Genomic DNA, 18,552 nt, shown 5'->3' with positions numbered 1-18,552 from the left:
AGCAGATGAAAGCCAGAATATGCCTCCATTGCCCTTATTACAACTGACAATCTCCAGGCAATTGCTTCATTTGCAGATACTGAGAGTGTGGTAAAAGAGCAAGAGCTATTCTTGATCAGCTGTGCATGTTTAAACATGTCTGACTGATTATCAGGTGGTTTATTGCAGCTTCATGGCCTAACCTGGTTTGCCATCAGTTTGCCAAAGAGAGACATCCAACCCTCAGATGGCTGGGCATGTTATTAAAAAAATCCAATTAAACTGAGACACATGATTTTTTTTCTTCTCTCCTGTGAATAATTTGACAAATTTTCAGCTTCACTATTTGCAAAAAAAGAAAAAAAGATATTACTGTTTACTGCAATTTGGATACTCAGGCTTGAGAGACGAAGTTAAGAATACTGAAACAGTAGATCATTAAGTTTTTCATAGCAGCTGTAAAACAAAAATGACTTAAGTTGTTCCAGTCTCCCATCTCTGTATACGTTCTGTGCTTTACATCAAATTGCCTTATTAAATATGAATATGGAAAAGGTTCTATGTGGGTAATCTATTTTATAACCTAAGGTCTTGTTGACCACCGTGTTTATCTCATTTCCAAGTCAGCAACAATAACAATCTATACTGCCAAGGAAGTCAAACCTCTACTTTTCTTTCTTTTTTTTTTTTTTTGGAAGCAGACCTAAACAGACTCAGATTCTGCCCAAATCCATTAATTCATTGAGAATATAGGCAAAATACTTTGATTTGCATGCCTTTGAAATACAATTTTGGAAACATCAACAATCAAAATTTGGAGCAGTATAGCCTTTTACCTTAGCAACAACAGCCAGTGGAAGAGAAGAGCAACATTAAAAACAAAATATAGAATGTTTATTTATAATAGTTTCCATTACACAGAAAATGATCCTAAATCAGATCTCAAAGTATTTTTACAAACATTAATGTGATATGCCTCAGACAGAATTACAATTCCAAACTTTCTCTTAGCTTCCAGTAAAAAAATCCAGAAAGATTATAGAATACATTCACAAATTCAAAATGCTAAAAAATGGCACGAGAGCAAAACGGTAGGTATGGAATTCCATGAACACTGTTCTAAAACAGCTGGACCATAAAAAGCAATTGGCCAATACTCATGCCTCATTACAGATACATTAGTGATAGAACATTCTGCTGCCAGGTCAGCGCCCCATCCTTGGTCAAGGAAAACAAACAAACCAAAAAACCCACCCACAAGTAAAAAAAAGAACAATTAAAAGATGCTAATTATGTCTGGTGTTCACCATTAGAAACCTGCTATTAGAAACCTGTATTCCTTCCCTATCCCACATTAGGAATTATGGGCTCCTAACACACTTCAAGAAGAGTTTATCTGACAGGCACTCACTCTCTGCTCATACCTCTCTCTCCAATAATCTAGCGTAGTCCAGGATCCTGACTGCAGGGTCTCACAAACAGCTATACAAGAACACACTGTCAAGATACAACAGAACTGCTCCACAATTTAAGCCTTTACATTAAGAAAGCCAGCAAATAAAATTAAACCCCAAAGATTTAAGATCTTTGCGACAGTCAAATTTCATACAGCTCAGCTAAAAATTAACAGCAGGTCTGAACGTTCCAAGTTTTCAAATATCAGGGTTTAAATGAACTCCCACTCCCAATAACACTTCCCCTACCCAACCCTTACCCCAAAATAGGCAGGCAGGTCCAAAAGTATATAACGAGTCATTAGTTATATCAGTAACTTAATTAAAAGAACTCTGAAACAAGTATCTCTCAGAAGTGTATATGCAATCAGGGAAAAAGAAAAGTACTATTTGGGGGAAAAAATAAAGTTTTTTTTCCCCTTTGATTTTGGAATTGTGGCATGAATATAATGCGAATATCGTACTCCTGGGGATTTTCACAGAACCATTTCAAGCACTGGCAAAAAAATGAATTCCCACAAGATGGAGTAGGGTGGAACTCTGTTTTACAAGCCAGAAGTATGCTTTACTGCATAGAACAGACCCTTCTGTAAGGCCCTAGGCAGAGGGAACCTACATATCCTAAACCGTCTTTATATTCTCCTCATTCTGCATTATGTCAAAGGACACATCTAACCCTCATTTTACTTCAGGGCTCAGACATAAAACTTACCCCAAATCTAAGATAAACTTATTTATCTTGTATTTGTCATGAACAGAATGGAATATAGTTACTGCAGCTGTATACTGTTGTGGCAATTTATCACCTCACAGTGAGTTGTCCATCTAAGTGAATCTTTAAACAATGCCAGAGAGTGCCTCTGAAAAACGATGGTACTGTCTTACACAACAGACAGGGCTATGAGGATAAATTACCTAAGGATCATAAGACACCCAAATATTTACCATATTAATAGTCACTTATGCTATCAAAAGATTTAAGCCTTAAGATTTTAGCCTTTCACGTTGCTTTAAAGATTCAAGTAAGTAGAAAACTGTTTCATCAAATTAAATATTTTTAGGGTTATAAGATGAACTTCTACTGTGTCTAAGACCCACACAGATAAAAATAGAACCTAAACAATGAAAGAAAATAAACAGTTTTGTTCTCTCCTGCTTCCCTACCTTTTTTAAAAGTTTTTTTTTTTTTTTTTAATAATAATATTAGATCTGAAAGTAATAAAATATGAAGAAGATTTTAGAAAAAAAAATGTCAAAAAATTAAGGAAGTTTACTCTGAACAATTTCAGATTTGCAGAAAAAAGCTTAGAATTACTCTGTCTTACACTGCTGCATTTTTTTCAGGGAAAGGATTTCTGAATATTAAGATTTGTCAGAAAAAAACAAAAGCTACAACAAACTGATTTCTATAAGGAGTTTGACTCATTTCCACAGGACCAAAAGTTCTTTATATTGTATCTTTAAGTAAATTAAATAAAGTAATACTGATTTAATGATGTTTCTCCATTATACTAACTTACAACTGGTCTTGCAGTTCCACAATGATATATTCCAGCTGTTCCTTCTCCATTTTATGGGCTAGATCCATATCTTCAATTCTTTGTAACAGCAGTTTATTTTGTGAGACAGATTCAGATAGCTGGTTTTCTCTGAGCCGTACCAGTTCTTCAAGGTAACCCTGAAAATAAAAGTATTAGAAAGACTTAAAAAGCAACCAAAAAAGTTTTCTTTATGTACACTCAGGTTTTCTGGCTTAAAATATATACAATTCTATTTTTTTTTTTTAATTCTTTTTTAAACTGACTTCTAAAATGACTCAAGATTAGTAAGGTGTTTCCTAATAGGTACTGAGAAAATCATGTATTTACCTATATACCAGACTAGGAACGGGAAAGTGGATGAAACAACAGAGGAATGCCACTCGTATGAAACATTAGTTCAGTTAGCCCAAGCAAAAGATCAGGACTCAACAACTTAACAGATGCAAGATGTTAGATATTGTGCAAGAAAGACAGGAGAAGAATGTAGCTATATATATCCATATAGCTAATGAAAAGAGATCTGGTATTATTATCAAAAGAACAGTTTATTTGAAAACCTTTTTCTTAGAACAGAAAGGTGCAATATGACATTAAATATTAAAACAACAGAAAAGAAAGTTATTAATTTGAAGATTTGTCTATAGGTAGGAAAGGTAGGAAAAATGGTAAAGATCACTTCTAGTAATATTGGACGTTTGCTGAGGGAGCTGGGACTGTTTAGCCTGGAGAAGAGGAGGCTCAGGGGTGACCTTATTGCACTCTACAGGTACCTGAAGGGAGGCTGTAGCAAGGTGGGGGTTGGTCTATTCTCCCACGTGCCTGGTGACAGGACAAGGGGGAATGGGCTAAAGTTGCGCCAGGGGAGGTTTAGGTTGGATATTAGGAAGAACTTCTTTCCTGAACAGGTTGTTAGTCACTGGAATAGGCTGCCCAGGGAAGTGGTTGAGTCCCCATCCCTGGAGGTCTTTAAAAGACATTTAGATGTAGAGCTTAGGGATATGGTTTAGTGGAAGATTTGTTAGCAACCTGCTACCTTTCCTAGAGCAGTGGGGCTGGGCTAGACAATCTCCTAAGGTGCCTTCTGACCACAGCATCCAACTACTCTGTGATTCTTGCATTATGTATAAATACAGAGTGGATAGAACTGATAGAACTGCATGGGATAGGAATTTATTTTGGTTTCGCTGCAAGTTCCAAGGAATCTGGAGAGCTTCTCAGCGTGCTAGTTCTGTCCCAACAAGCATTACTGTTATTGTGACTTTTTGGCTACTCCCCAGAGCTCTAAGTAGTGCTTTGAAAGTACTTAATGATACATTAGGACATAAGCAAATTTTCTGCCTCCCAGAAATGTCAAACATTTAAGAAAAATATTTTACATGAGAAACATCAGTATCAGTAACAAAATGCTATGAACAGTAAATACCTGTTATCTATAATGACATGAAGATGCATCATCCCACCAATGAAAGTATAGAAAATTCCAGTATAAACAGTACACAAAGAATTTCTGAGTTTACTACACAAAAAGGAACAGCTTATACCATGCCAAAATAGGCAAAAGATAACTTGCAGATAACTAACAAATGTGTAAACAATGACTCATTAATCTGGACAAAAGACAACTTGGAAAAGACGATCTCTAGGGTGGCATTGAGAGGGCAGGAAGGAACTGACTGCTGGTGATTATTTTTTTTTTAAAAAAAAGAGCTAGGCACCATGAAATGAAGCTACCAGGGACCAAATTCAAAAGACAGAAAAGGAGGTGGCTTTTCACACAACAGATGGCACATATGCATAGCACTTTGCCAAAAAATTTTTTTTAAAAAAAAAGTTTGGATGCTAAAAACCTGCAAGAGGTCAAGGGGATATTTGACAAATATTTGGAAGAGGGACTCCTCATAGGTTATTAAACAGACATACAAAACCAGCTTCAAGAAGTCCTTGAGCTGAAACAGGTTAGCCAAGAGAGTACTAGAGGAAAAAACTGTGCATGCACATTTGCCTTGTTTTTATCCTTCTCTCCACATCTACTTTGGGCAAGTACCCAAAATAGGATAGTAGGACAGACGGATCCTTGGTCTAAACCAGCACAGCACTGTTGATCCAATAAAGCAATGCTAGGATTTACCTTCCTAAAATAATATCTGTTCCTATCCTACCATTCATACAATTCAGAGGATACAGGTACCTTTAGCTCATCTGAAATCCAATCACTTGTCATATTGTGGCGCTAGTAAAAGTGATTCACCTGTGGTATTAACAACTGTAACATATACTTAAGACTCCCAAATGGAATTTATGATTTTGTTTGCAAAGTGAGCAGCAATAGAGGAAAAGAAGGATGTACCTGATTCATTATACCAGTCACTAAAAATACATTATTCTAAACTTGGTCTTCTTGTCATAAACACTAAGTCTACCAACACAGAGAATGTGAGAAAGGCCCTTTTGTTTAAAATAAAACACTCTGCCTTTGATGAGTTGGTAGTAATTATTGGTACCCATTGTATTATGAGCAACTTGATTGTTTCTACAACTTACTGCCACCAGAAGGACCCTGAAAGGGAGAGAAACGCTGCAACCACTTACTGGTCACTTATTCAAGTTACCATAGAACAGAGGTAGTATAGCTGAAGTGAAGAAAAATTTGGCAGGCAGATCCCAAATGAAGATTAGGCAATGAAAAAATTTCTGTCTATGTGATTAAAAGTTATTTTGTTTTTACAGATCTCCCACAGGCACCCTAAACAATTAGGAAAGTGTCAACAGCTGTCACAGTCGCTATTGTTTTGAAAATTGCATTGCCTACCCTAAAGTTTTCACAATTGTAACATAAAGATGACTTGAATTCACCACCACGTTAATTGACAATTTTAGCTAGTAGTTCATTAAGGGAATGCTATGGAGAATAATGTAGCAATAATGTCTCAAAATTTGAAATACGTAGTATCAGATCAGCAGGTAAGAACAACTTTCCACAGAATAGAAATGCTTCTGGATCTTAGACTCATGAATAAACCAAAACCTCCATTTGCTACTACAGCCACAGAAGATATCTGTGCTTTTGTAATAAGGAGAACTACTTTGTGATTCTGGCTAGCGGGTTTGGACACCATGTTTCAGTGTCCTTTCTAGAGATGTTTGTCACAACTTTGATAGGATATTCTTCGTTCTTTGAACAAGTTAGATGTGCCCCCTTCCCCACCCCCCTGAAAAACACCACCAAAAAAAACATCCAAGTATTTTGTTCCTTTCAATGGTTCCCCAAAGCTAATGACACTCATTAAAACACAAAATATTCTAGCCTTCATGTGTTTTTGTGCACATGTGTTCAAACTGATCTTATGTTTTTGTATGGCAACATGGATGAAATGCTGTCTTGGTTATGCTCTTGAGCCTCATGGACTGTTGGGGTGGCGATAGCACACTAACCATGAATGTTTTCTGACTTTGATCAGTGTGTACCAGTTAATGCACTGAGTTGCAATTGCTAGAAGATCCATTCTAGATGCCATCTAGATGCCCTTCCCCCCCCCCCCCCCCCATACAGTAGAAACTAGAAAAGGGGAGAGATAATCTTCTGATTCTAATTCCCTAAACGGAGGGAAATAATTACACCTCCAAGCATCCTTACGCAGTTTCATCCTTTCATATGGTTTATTATGTTGGGGAGTTTCATGGAAGTCAAATTCTGATATTAGGAAAAATATAACACTAAAAATACTAATAAAATTATTTTAAAGCATTAACTATTTGTCTACCATTTTTCTTCTCTTCCATTGCTATTTTAATTGTCCCCTCTGTTCTTCTTCTGTGCACTATTTTTCAGTGTCTATGAAGTCTGTTCCTCTCTGCCATTAGCTAATACAAATCTCTGTAGTTTTAATATGCTACTACAATATACTGACAAGCATTTTGCTTTTAAAAATACTGAAATAATAAAAAGTATGGACATACATTACAATTTCCCTTCAACTTTAACTTAGAGTCTTTTGAAGAGTAGAGGGAGAGCCTACCTTTGCTTTGTATGATGACATTCAATATGTCACATAAATTACTTCAATCAAACACAAACTCCTTCTTTCTTTCCTTTCCCATTGAAAGGAAAGCAAGTCTTGAAGCAAGTCTTAAACTATATGTATTTTCAAAACCCATCTCAGAATTACCAAGAAGATAGCTTTGCTTTTCATTCCTAGATAGATTACTTTGGTTACTGTTAGGCTAAAAGTTTAACATTATTACCATCATAAAAGCCTTCAACTGGGAGTCTGTGTACAGCAACAACAATGTAGACAGTCATGTTCACTTCAAGTTTGCAACCTAACAGCTTCAGAGATGTACTGTCTGTAACTCTGAGATTGGAAAAAGAAGATAAAGCTTCTACATTATACTCTGTAATCTGACCTCTGAATTATTTTTCTTCTGTTCCCTTCTTCCCCAGCTTCTTTTCCCTGTAATCAGGGAGCAAAGACACTTAGTGCAATTATTACTTCAGATATTCTGAGGATCATAAAATTGAAGACCATTTACATGAAGCGAAATAATATTTAATATACCTTTTCTGCCTTTACTTAAATGGTATTTCACCAGTTGGTTGGTGACCATTTTGGCTCTACCACCCCAACACAAAACTAATCTTTTACCTTCTGTTCCAATGCAAGCCGATACTTCTGTTCTACCCTTTTGCATTTGTTGTACCAACTGTTTTCATCCGTGAGGAAAGGAGGACCAATGTTCTCTGGAGTACTGCCTTCACTGCCACTACTGCCCAGTGTTCTTAGCTCTTCTTCATCACTGCTGATGCTGTCAGAACTGGAGGATCACATTTATTAGCCAAGTGAAAACCTGTGTTTGTTAAGATGCAAATATGACTTGAAATTAAAGCACCATAGCTCCTAAAGATATTTGAAGCTTTGTAAACCAGTAATAATGGGAATGTTGGCAGAGGCTAAATCACCAAATACAACTTATGTTTCAAGCTCTTATTTACAAAGCCACCTAAAAAACATACTTGTCATCTTAGTCAAGTCTCAACCTGTTGTCTTAGCCAAGTCAAACAACTGTACGCAGGATACTCTCCTGGAATATAAAGGATGAATTCAGGATGAAGCTACCTAAGTAAGTGGTGACTTAATCTTTTCTTCACAATTTTAAGTCAAACAGTAGTATCTGAACATAAGTTGTATTTGTTTCTAAAAATGCAGAACAATAAAAAAGATGGTTGTCATTATATTAGATAATGATAAATTTAAATGAGAGTTGTGGTTATAGTGAAGACCACGTGCCTGTTATTTCACAGAACATAAGTATGTCCCTAGATAGTATGCAGATGCAGTGTTAAAATATCTCCATATCATCCAGAATCAACATATGCCAGAATATGCAGACATCTGTCTCAAAGTTGAGCATTTTAATTTATCCCGATACCTCTCTGAAATCTTCCTTTATAACTATGCTTTCCACTACATCAACAGCATTTACTACTTGATTTTTTTTCCAGTAGTCAGATTTCTGCTACCCTATGATTTGCTTAAAAGTTAAAATAGGGTGTTAATGTTTCATCAGATTATTAATTCTAAAGAGTAACAGCAGTTATTCACTTTAGATGTGCATTTTGAAGATTTGTTTTTATCATGCACGATGCACATGTGAATCCACATAGTAGCCTTCATTTACAAGGTCAAGCAGAGAGCTCATCAATTTAAGCCTAAGCAATCCTTTTAAGGACAAGCTACTGACCCTGCTCTTTTCTGGCTTAGATCATGGTCCATCAAAGCTTTTGCTCTATATTTCCGTGCAATGAAGAGAAACTTTCATTGTAATTTGGGCTCTACTTCCTTCTTCTGCAAATTCCATTACTGACATGACATAAAAAAATCCTGATGTGATGCAATTCTGCTTTAACTGAACCATACAATTTGTCATTAATACGTTAATCACAGGTTTATATTATATAAAGATATTATTTTGAATGTGAAATGAGAATTAAGAGGCCCAGTACAATGTAAAATTTTGACACTGATATTAAATAAAAGAAGGCAGATTAAAGATAAAAAGTACCTTTGGGTGAACTTTAGATAGGGTGTGTAATCTATGACAGCTGGAAAGTTGCCATCCAATCCCTCCCCCTTCAGACAAAAACTAATAAAACAGAGAAACAATGGTAAGATTATTATCAAGAAAATTAGATGACAATGAAAGTTCCATCTTACCAACAAGAAATTTGATTTTTTTTCTTCACTTTTTTGTAATATGAAAGGCCTAAGGATTTAACAGTGAAATCCTGCTCAACTGAGCTAGACTGTTCAGTATTATAGGATAACGAAAAACCCAACAAACAGAAATCCCACAGAATCAGGGAATATATCAGGGTAAGTGGTATAGACCCCGTTTTAAAAATATTTGATGTTATTCTGAATATACAGATGGACTGTGAGGGAATAAGACAAAAAGGAAATTTAGCTGAAACGAGAAACAGAAGAGCTGCATGTGAGTTTGGAATTATCAGTATTAAAGCTTGCTTAAAATGCTAGCAGAATGCTTACGTAACCACTCTTCTAATTTTAAGTCAAAAAAAATCAGTTCTCAAAAATAGTTCAGTCTTTCTCCTTTCAGTTACCTTCTGGTGTCGGGTTGCTGTAAGATGATGAACATTAATGAAATTAACATTCACAGAATGTTCTTATAATACTGTAGCTCTGTAAAGCTCTCAACTTCACTGAATTAATTTGGTACCAAATCTAAAAAATTGTATTTGAATCATATTTAATTATCAAAGAAGTGAGAAAATCAATTATGCTTCCACAAAGCCCATATTCCTCAAGTCACCTCCTTTCTTTGTCATCAAAAAACACATTCTGGCAAGACAGCTTTTGCTAGTTTAATTGAGAAGTGCCACTTTTGATAATGCGGTCACTTATGTGGTATCTGGGAACAACATATGAAAGGTTTTTATTTTCCAATAAAAAAAAGAGAGAAAAAAAAAAAGACTGTCCTCACATGGGTTTTCCCCCCTCTCCACTCCCAAAAGTTTTTTCAGAGTACATGAACCATAGAATGGTTTGGGTAGGAAGGGATGTTAAAGATTATCTATTTCCAACCTCCCTGCCATGGGCAGGGACACCTCCCACCAGACCAGGTTGCTCAAAGCCCCATCCAGCCTGGCCTTGAACACCTCCAGGGATGGGGCATCCACAGCTTCTCTGGGCAACCTGTGCCAGTGCCTCACAACCCAGTTCCACGTAGCCAGTCAACATTTAGAAGAGACTTTCTGAACTAAAAAACAAAACAAAACAAACAAAACCAACCAAACAAAAAAAAAAAAACCCACCCTCAAATGTAATATGCAAAGAATATCTATAGCTTCTCAGCCATTTAAACCACAATATTATGAATTACACATGGCACTATAAATGCACACCTGTAGGCATAGGTTCCTATTTTTCCCCGGAATATTTGTTGGTTCCTACAATCCGCACTGACAAGTATGTCTCCAGCAAGAACCAGTCATTACTCTGAATACTATTAGCAGTTACCTACTAAATGTGCTCACACTAGATATCAGAGGATAAAAGAAGGATGAGCACACTCACACAACCAGGCTTTCATACAAATACACTGTACCGCTGAGGCTCAGGGAAGACAAGCACAGTCGATTCATTATTATTTATGGCAGGCTTTACATACTGCAGATCTAGTCTTGCTACACTTCTTATTCATGTATAGCTATACTCCTTCCAAGTATAACACTAACACAAAAACATTTTAATTTTACATATTGTAAACTTAAACTAATGAAATCTGCTAAGATTTGAATTTGCTGTACGCAAGGCCAGCTCTCTTATCATTCTGCAGCACACTTCTGTTCCCCCACAACATATGTTTGATGATGCAGTTAATCAAATCTAATGACTAAATGCTGGCAAGAGAAATTATCCTGTTTTTTTCACATACACACACCCTGTTTTGGCTTTGTGTTTTTGTGGTTATTTTTGGCCTTTTAAACCCCAACCAGACATCCCCTTCTCCTCCTTACCATGGTATTGGCATTTAATCTGATTCTATGATGAGCTAGTTCAGCCAGCAAGGCCTGATTTTTTTTTCCACTTTAGCATCCACTTTCAGTTCCATAGACAGCTGAACTACAGCTGAACTAAAGGTTCACTACCACCAGAAAAGATATTTCTCAATCCCTTTTTTTCTTCTCTACTTCAAGCTTTATGGTCCCATTATTTGTGCCACTAATAGGATGCATTGTGAATCCAACCAGCTAACAACAAAAAGCTATCCTGTCTTTACCAAATTAAGCTGGTTCACAGAGGGGTCCAACAAACCCCCCAACTGGTATAAGGATACACAGGCAGGAATACCTCTCTACAGGCCTTTTAGCTGTAGAGTCAATCGCTCAGTGCACCCAGTGATACTACACATTATTTTCTGCTAGTTTATCTCTTAAACTGATTTTTGACAAGGATCAATGCTGCTGGAGGGTAAAAACTAACATCGTACTGCCAAGAAACTAAAACTATCCTTTTCCCTATGCTGTATTATGAAACCTTCTCCTAGTGGCTCTTGTTGTGTCTGTGTCGACCCAATCAAACACATTAACATGACTTTACACTAATCAGGTTAGAACTTCTCATAGGCACTCTAGTCTTTTTCCCTTACATTTCAAGCTCATATTATCATGATTTTCCCCCCTTTTTTAAAAAATAAATATATAAATCATTATCACCTAGTGTGTGCTTGCACCTTCCTCATCCCTCCCCCCCCCCCCCCCCCAAAAAAAAAAAGAGTGAATTGTATAACAAAGCACACAAAAATCTAGCTAGATTGCAAAGGTAAGTCAGGTAATCTGATGACATTTGTATTGTAATTAACTGCACTCAAACCGCAAATTAAACAGTGGTTTGCAAGTTAAGCTTTTAAAATCTATAAGTGCTAAAGATGCTACACCCTCTATATATGCAATTACAATGCTATCATTCAATACCAGAGCACAATCAAGTACTTAATCTCACCGTTTTCCTTACGTCTTAAAAATAAAAGATTCAGTTGTCTGTAAGCTGTACTTAGTACATTTGATATATCTTCTGTAATTACACTTCTGATTGCTTTTAGGATTTTGGTAACTGAAAAAAAGACTATGTAATCATTCAACTATATAAGCTGCACCATAATTTAGTTCTTAACCTGAAGAGCCATTCATGATCTCTTTCTCTCCCTCCTCCTCAGTTTGGTCTCCAATTATTAAGGGAATCTAACAATGTTTTCTATAATGCATCGATTTATAAGTACTTTCTATGAGCATTCTATTACAAAGCACACAAATACAATACCTGAAATCAATTGCATTGAGTCCCAGCAGCATGCCAGCAAGCATATTTGCTTCCTCACCAAGAACAATTGCTCCATCCTCATAAAATCTCCTTCAAGAAAAAAGAAATTACTTCTATTAAAACCATTTTGTCTCAAATAACGATGGCTTTCATAGTTAACAGTTAACTGTTAAATATTATTTTTTCAAATAAAAACAACCCATGTGAACCCTAGGGGCACTCATATTTCATTTTAAATAAAGCAAACAAATAGACTGCATAACATGGAACAACACAACCTTAGAGTACCTAACAATGTAGACAGAAGTAAAAAGAATTTATAATATTAGGCCTAAGAAATAGTAGATGGACAAAAAAAAACAACGAAAATGAAGACGGTCTTTATTGCTGTAAGAAGCGGAAATGTACTAATTCAAGTTAAAAATATTTCATGGTAACAACAATAAAGAGTTCTAATTATTTTAATGTTCTCCTCACAGCTACCAAAGAAGCTACTTTCAGATAGAAATGTTCCATGTGCAGAGCACTGCAGAACAGGACCCACCGCTGCCATGCATGTCTTTGTGATAATAACTTGTAAATGTGTAAAAAGGGCATTTGATCTGTTTAGCAAAGTAACACACAAATTTGACTTCCTTTTTAAAAGATTCTTGGTAGCAGCAGAGGAAGAAAGGTTAGTGAATATCTGTACATTACACCTGTAAAGACAGGACCTGCGTATTGTTCAGCACTAAATGCAAGGACGAGAGGTCACTTACCTGAGATGCACTGTCCACCTATACATTCTGGCAATCCATGATTGCAAGCAGGTGCCAGGTTACTGATGACAACCTATCTTTCTGACAAATAATGGGAGTAACACTGCCCTACCAAAAGCTCCATCTGCTTAAGAACTGCATGAAAGCAACCAAATGGCTCAGTAATAGCTCAAGTTGGTCGTATGGCAAACATCCAGAAAAGACATTTGGGGGCACAGCTCCAAAATGTTGGGACTTCATTATAAATGCATACAGCCAGAATTCCCATTTTTTTGGTTTCATAACAGGCATCCATTTGCAGCATGGAAACATGATGTCCAAGAACATGGATGTTTACAATGGAAGCAAGAAATCTGAGAGACTTCCTCTGGGAAGATAGCTCCAGTTTCAGGACTGTCATCTATATGATGTACAGACTCAGTTCCCTAACCCTTGACATCAGGAAATGTAACAGGAGGCTAAACTGGCAACTAGCTGAGACAGAATACTGTGCTAGATGGACTTCACAAGCCATCTCTTAATTCACGAGTTAGAAACAATGCTCCCAGGATAAGCGGCTACAAACCTTTTCACTGTCACTTAGAAAAATCACTGCCAGGTACTACTCTGTATTCTGCTCACTCTATCTTGTGAAATGGTACCGGGAAGCACTCACACAAAAAAAGACATGGCATACTTAAAACAACAAGATGCAGATGTTAGCTTTACCGTTTCTTAGATCAGCAACAGTAATCCAGCCAAAACTTAAAGCCCCCTTAGAAAACTCACAGCTCTTTGCTCACTGCTATAGTTGGCATCTCACAACAGAAAACAGTCTGCTTTAACGTAAGACTTTGTGTTGACCAATTTGTTAGAAAAATAATTGCGTACCCATGCTTAGTCTAACCCCGTACCAAGTGTAAAATGAAGATCCTACATTAATAATGAGCTGCTTCATTAAAGGACTAGGCCTAAAATCACACAGCCAAACAAAACAGCAGGATTCAAAAAGAGCTAGCAGTATGATAGATTCATCTCATTCTACATACACCCATGAAACATGTATAGTATATATAGAGTTATTAAATATACATGTAGCACAATAAATAACTTAAAATGCTAAATAAATTGTGCAAAAATAATCAAAAAAATTAGGCCCCTTATTAGCTATCTGAAATGACATGTGGGAAGGTGAGTGTGTCCATTATTGCTAGTAGATCTGAAATCCACACCACCAGCACCTGAACATGTAATTACTAATTCTATTAGACATATTTTCAATAATACTTCAAAATCTGTATGTATTACAATTGGAATGCAAGAAAGACCGTTTCCTAAATTTATACCACTGAAAGAACATTCAAGTATATACAATATCAATATGTTCAAATAAATTAATTTGAAACTGCTAATAAAATAAGATCACTCTTATCCACTAGCAAACAAACTGCACTAGCAAACAGGCACAAAGAATGTACTACTTAACTATATAGTTTGTGACCCTCCTCTTCCTCCTCATCTCCCCCTCAAAAACCCAAGTGACTCTTCAGTCTGAGGCCACACGAGTAACTTTCTTTACCAGAAATCTTTGCGTTAACAGCTTCTTGTCTACTGTAAATGCAAGCAAATCTGGATAAAATAAAGATGACAGGACTGCAAACTTTCATAAAATGGGACGTTTACCTAGCTGTGTTTCAAAGTCATCTTAATATTGGCAAAATATATTGAGATCTGTGGGAAAATAGTATGATAAACAGAAATAACATTCTAAATGAACAGAAGTACTTACAGAAAAAAATCTTAAGTAATCCTTTCAGTTTGTCTAAAACTGAGTCCAACACAAGGTACTACAACATGGGCAAGACTTACTCATATTTAGATGACTTCATCACAAATCTATTAAACACCCTTGTTACAGGAAAAAGGATCATGACAATACAATCAATACACTCTCTAGTACCAGTCCAAACCTGTAAAAATATTTTCTACCACAAAACATATTCTTGTCTGTACCAGCTTTTACCATCAAATGGTACAGAAAAAAATTGCTACATATTTTTCATATTACATCAAGAATCCAACCTAAGCCTGATCTCTAGTTCTGTTCTGTATTTCTCAAAAAATTCCTGGAATTCTCCTTTCTTCTCCAAGAAAAGTTCCTCTGAGTCTAAAAAATATTTTTATTCTGTCTCTACAGCTTTCTGTCAACATTATTTAATTTTGAAAGGAACATAATTGTCCCTCTGTGCTCAGCTCTGGTGAGGCCACACCTTGAATACCATGTTCAGGTTTTGGGCCCCTCACTGCAAGAAGGACATTGAGGTGCTGGAGTGTGTCCAGAGAAGGGCAATGAAGCTGGTGAGGAGTCTAGAGAACAAGTCTTATAAGGAACAGCTGAGGGTGCCAGGGTTATTTAGCCTGGAAAAAAAGGAGGCTCAGGGGAGACCTTATCATGCTCTATTGTTACCTCAAAGGAGGCTGTAGCGAGGTAGGGATTTGTCTCTTCTCCCAGGCACCAAGTGGTAAGACAAGAGGAAATGGCCTTAAGTTATGCCAGGGGAGGTTTAGGTTGGATGTTAGCAAAAAAATTCTTCACTGAGAAGGCTGTGAAGTATTGGAGCAGGCTGTGCAGGGAAGCAGTTGAGTCACCATTCCTGGAGGCATTCAAAAAACATGTAGGTGTAGAGCTCATTGACATGGCTTAATGGTGGACTTGACAGTGCTAAGTTAAAGATTGGACCAGATGATCTTAGAGGTCTTTTCTAACTTAAATGATTCTATAACATCTTCATGTGCAAGGACATGCACCTGTTTGGGCAATCCCAAACATCAGTACAGACTGGAAACAAGAGAAATGTGGACCTATTAGAGTGAGTCCAGAGGAAGGCTGCCCAGAAAAGTTCTGGTTGCCCCAACCCTGGAAATATTCAAGGTCAGGTTGGATTGGGCCTTAGGCAGACTGATTTAACGGGAGAGGTCCCTGCCCATGGCACGGGGTGTTGGAACTGGATGCCCTTTAAGGTCCCTTGCAATACAAACTATTCTACAGTTTTACAGTTCGATCCGTATCGGGCTACAATTTCAGAATTAGTTTCTTCTTTAGAGAAGTTTTCCTCTCTTTTGACCTTTGAAGAATTCCAGACAAATTTCCACATTTTTTAAATCATAAAGCAATTTGCAATTTTTGCAGTTTTACCCATGCTAAAATCTTATCAATTGATGCTAAGTCCAGATATCTTTTACTAGGTTACATCTATTCAACTAGTGACATCCTTTCCTACACAATTCAAGTAGAATATTCACTTCCAAACCCAAGTCCCTCACTTCAGCTACAATTGCTAAAATACTGCAAAATTAGTCTTAGAGACCTGGTTGTTCTGAAGTCTCTCAGAGCTGTGGAAATATATTCAGACAAATGTTTTTCCATAAGTGCTACTCTGATCCAGGCTCGACCCTGAAAGAAAAAAAACAGATATCAAATACTTAAGTATTATAAAATGAAACCGTTAATTTTACATCTGAAAATGAATGAAATTGATTTACTTGGATGACATTATCATGATTTTCAAAATTACTACCAAACAGAAATTGTTGATCTTCATTAGAGTAATAATGAAAACAACAAAAAAGATTTTGCTTAAATTGTGTAGTTTTTAAATTTTCTAAATTTTCTTTTTCAAAATTTGCCTTTTCAAAATTTCAAGTGCGTAGGTGGTAGCAGACCAGGGCAGAAGGCTTTTTGTTTTGAAGACCATGGTTTTAGAAGCATCCTATCAGTTCCACTGTAAAGCAGCAGTAACCCAACTGAAGGTGATTTAAGAAAGAACTAATTCACTATATTCATTCACTTAAAAAAATAGAGAATTCATAACTCAGTGATGTATTTTTATATAATCTAATTTGCATAAATTATATATTTCTCAATAGAGACATCATTATAGAAGGTGCACATAATATAAAGGAAGGGACAAAACAAACCCAAGAGGCCTAAAAAACTTGAAAAAACTTCATTCAAAGAAGTTTCAATTCAATGAAGAGCAGCTGTAAAAATAAATATGAATGCTGCACTATGGTCATACCTAGCAGGTCTAGTGGACAGGACAGGATTACAGTTTACAAAACATTTCTAATGTCTGCCTCAGTCCTGCTTGTTAACTTGCGAACACCAGAAATGTTTCCTGTAGCCCCTATAAACATATAAATAGTTAAACTAACCTTTCTATTTAATACATTTGGTGCTTATTGACATCTAGCTGAATATCACTATAAGGATTCCACCAAAGCTACCTGTATTAGATTACAATCCTACTTGCAGTTTAATTTGATCTACATCTATATAAATTTCTAATGAGATAGGCAGACATTAAATAGCAAATATATAGTACTTTATAAATACCAGCAACGCAGCAAAAGCTTTAGTCAATTACACTAAAATTAAAAGGATGTTTCCCTGGATAGCTGCCTTCATGTTGCAGCTATTTAGAACACAGTTGAGCCCCGAGGATGCTGCTTAGCCAACCGCTCACCTACACAGCTGCAGCGAAAGCAGTGCTAGCTGGCATGTGCAGACACATACGAACAGACTGAAGCAGAAACACCTCTGGGCCACGGGTAAAACTGATGCATGCCACTAGTACCTGTGTCAACACACCTTCAGCCTTTTCAGATACGGACATCCAAAATTCTTCCCATACAAACCTTTAAAAATTTAATGCTGCTCTCCACACTTTTTGCATAAATTAGCTTTTTTGTTGTTTATTATTTGGCATGGAGTTTTCCACAGAGTAAAAGAAAAGTTGAATTTATGTATAAGAATATTTAAATAAGTAGTTTTGCATCTTGTTATCTACTGAATTTAAATATCCCTATTTATGGGATTAAATTTTGGAATTCAGAAAAACTTTTAAAATAAATCTCAAATATAGGCTATATAATCATCAGATTCTAGGATGTGAATCACTCCAGAAAGTGCCTGGAGATAAGTTTTCCAAATTATCTGAATTTCTGGATCTCGACATAAACTGCTTAATTTAATCAATTTAATCAACTCCAGTGAACTGAGCGCTAGGAATAGGACATAGTATTAAAGGTAGGAAAGCCAGTCAATAGCTTGTTGTCATTGAGGCTCTAGCATTTCAAAAATTCTTCAGACAAATTGCAGATAAAAATATATAGATATTATTTTAATGTATAAAATTTAAAACTGAGTCTATACAAAAGAAGAGAGTAGCAACAGGAGACATAGAAAATAAACTGTTCCACGATAGTATGGATCAACAGAGTAGCTGAAGATCTACTAGAGTCATGGGGCTGTTTGATCTAAGCATCACCATCTTTCATTGATGGAAGTTGTGGTTCTGTAACTAACTCTAACTCGAACGTGTTAACCACAATCAAACCCCTGAAAAAAAATGTATGCACCACAAAGTTTTTGTGAACAATCTAGAGTACAATCAAAATCTGGAACTAAAATATTTTAAAAACAGACATGAAACACAGTTTG

At 36.3% G+C, this 18,552-nt stretch overlaps 1 protein-coding gene across 1 annotated transcript in view; it reads right to left on the bottom strand.

Annotated features, from left to right (window-relative positions):
• Positions 1 to 18,552, bottom strand: part of RUNDC3B (RUN domain containing 3B) — a 50,762-nt gene that overhangs the window by 17,754 nt on the left and 14,456 nt on the right. Inside the window, exons 4-8 of the mRNA XM_035318933.1 lie at positions 16,418 to 16,503; positions 12,313 to 12,402; positions 9,035 to 9,115; positions 7,618 to 7,786; positions 2,954 to 3,111 (exon numbers count right to left, since the gene is read on the bottom strand). Coding sequence (XP_035174824.1) covers positions 2,954 to 3,111; positions 7,618 to 7,786; positions 9,035 to 9,115; positions 12,313 to 12,402; positions 16,418 to 16,503 — 584 coding nt within the window. The remainder of the gene's footprint in view (positions 1 to 2,953; positions 3,112 to 7,617; positions 7,787 to 9,034; positions 9,116 to 12,312; positions 12,403 to 16,417; positions 16,504 to 18,552) is intronic.

The sequence above is a fragment of the Oxyura jamaicensis genome, chromosome 2 (assembly GCF_011077185.1).
Source record: "Oxyura jamaicensis isolate SHBP4307 breed ruddy duck chromosome 2, BPBGC_Ojam_1.0, whole genome shotgun sequence".
Taxonomy (NCBI): Eukaryota; Metazoa; Chordata; class Aves; order Anseriformes; family Anatidae; genus Oxyura; species Oxyura jamaicensis.
This window is presented reverse-complemented; position numbering and strand designations above follow the sequence as displayed.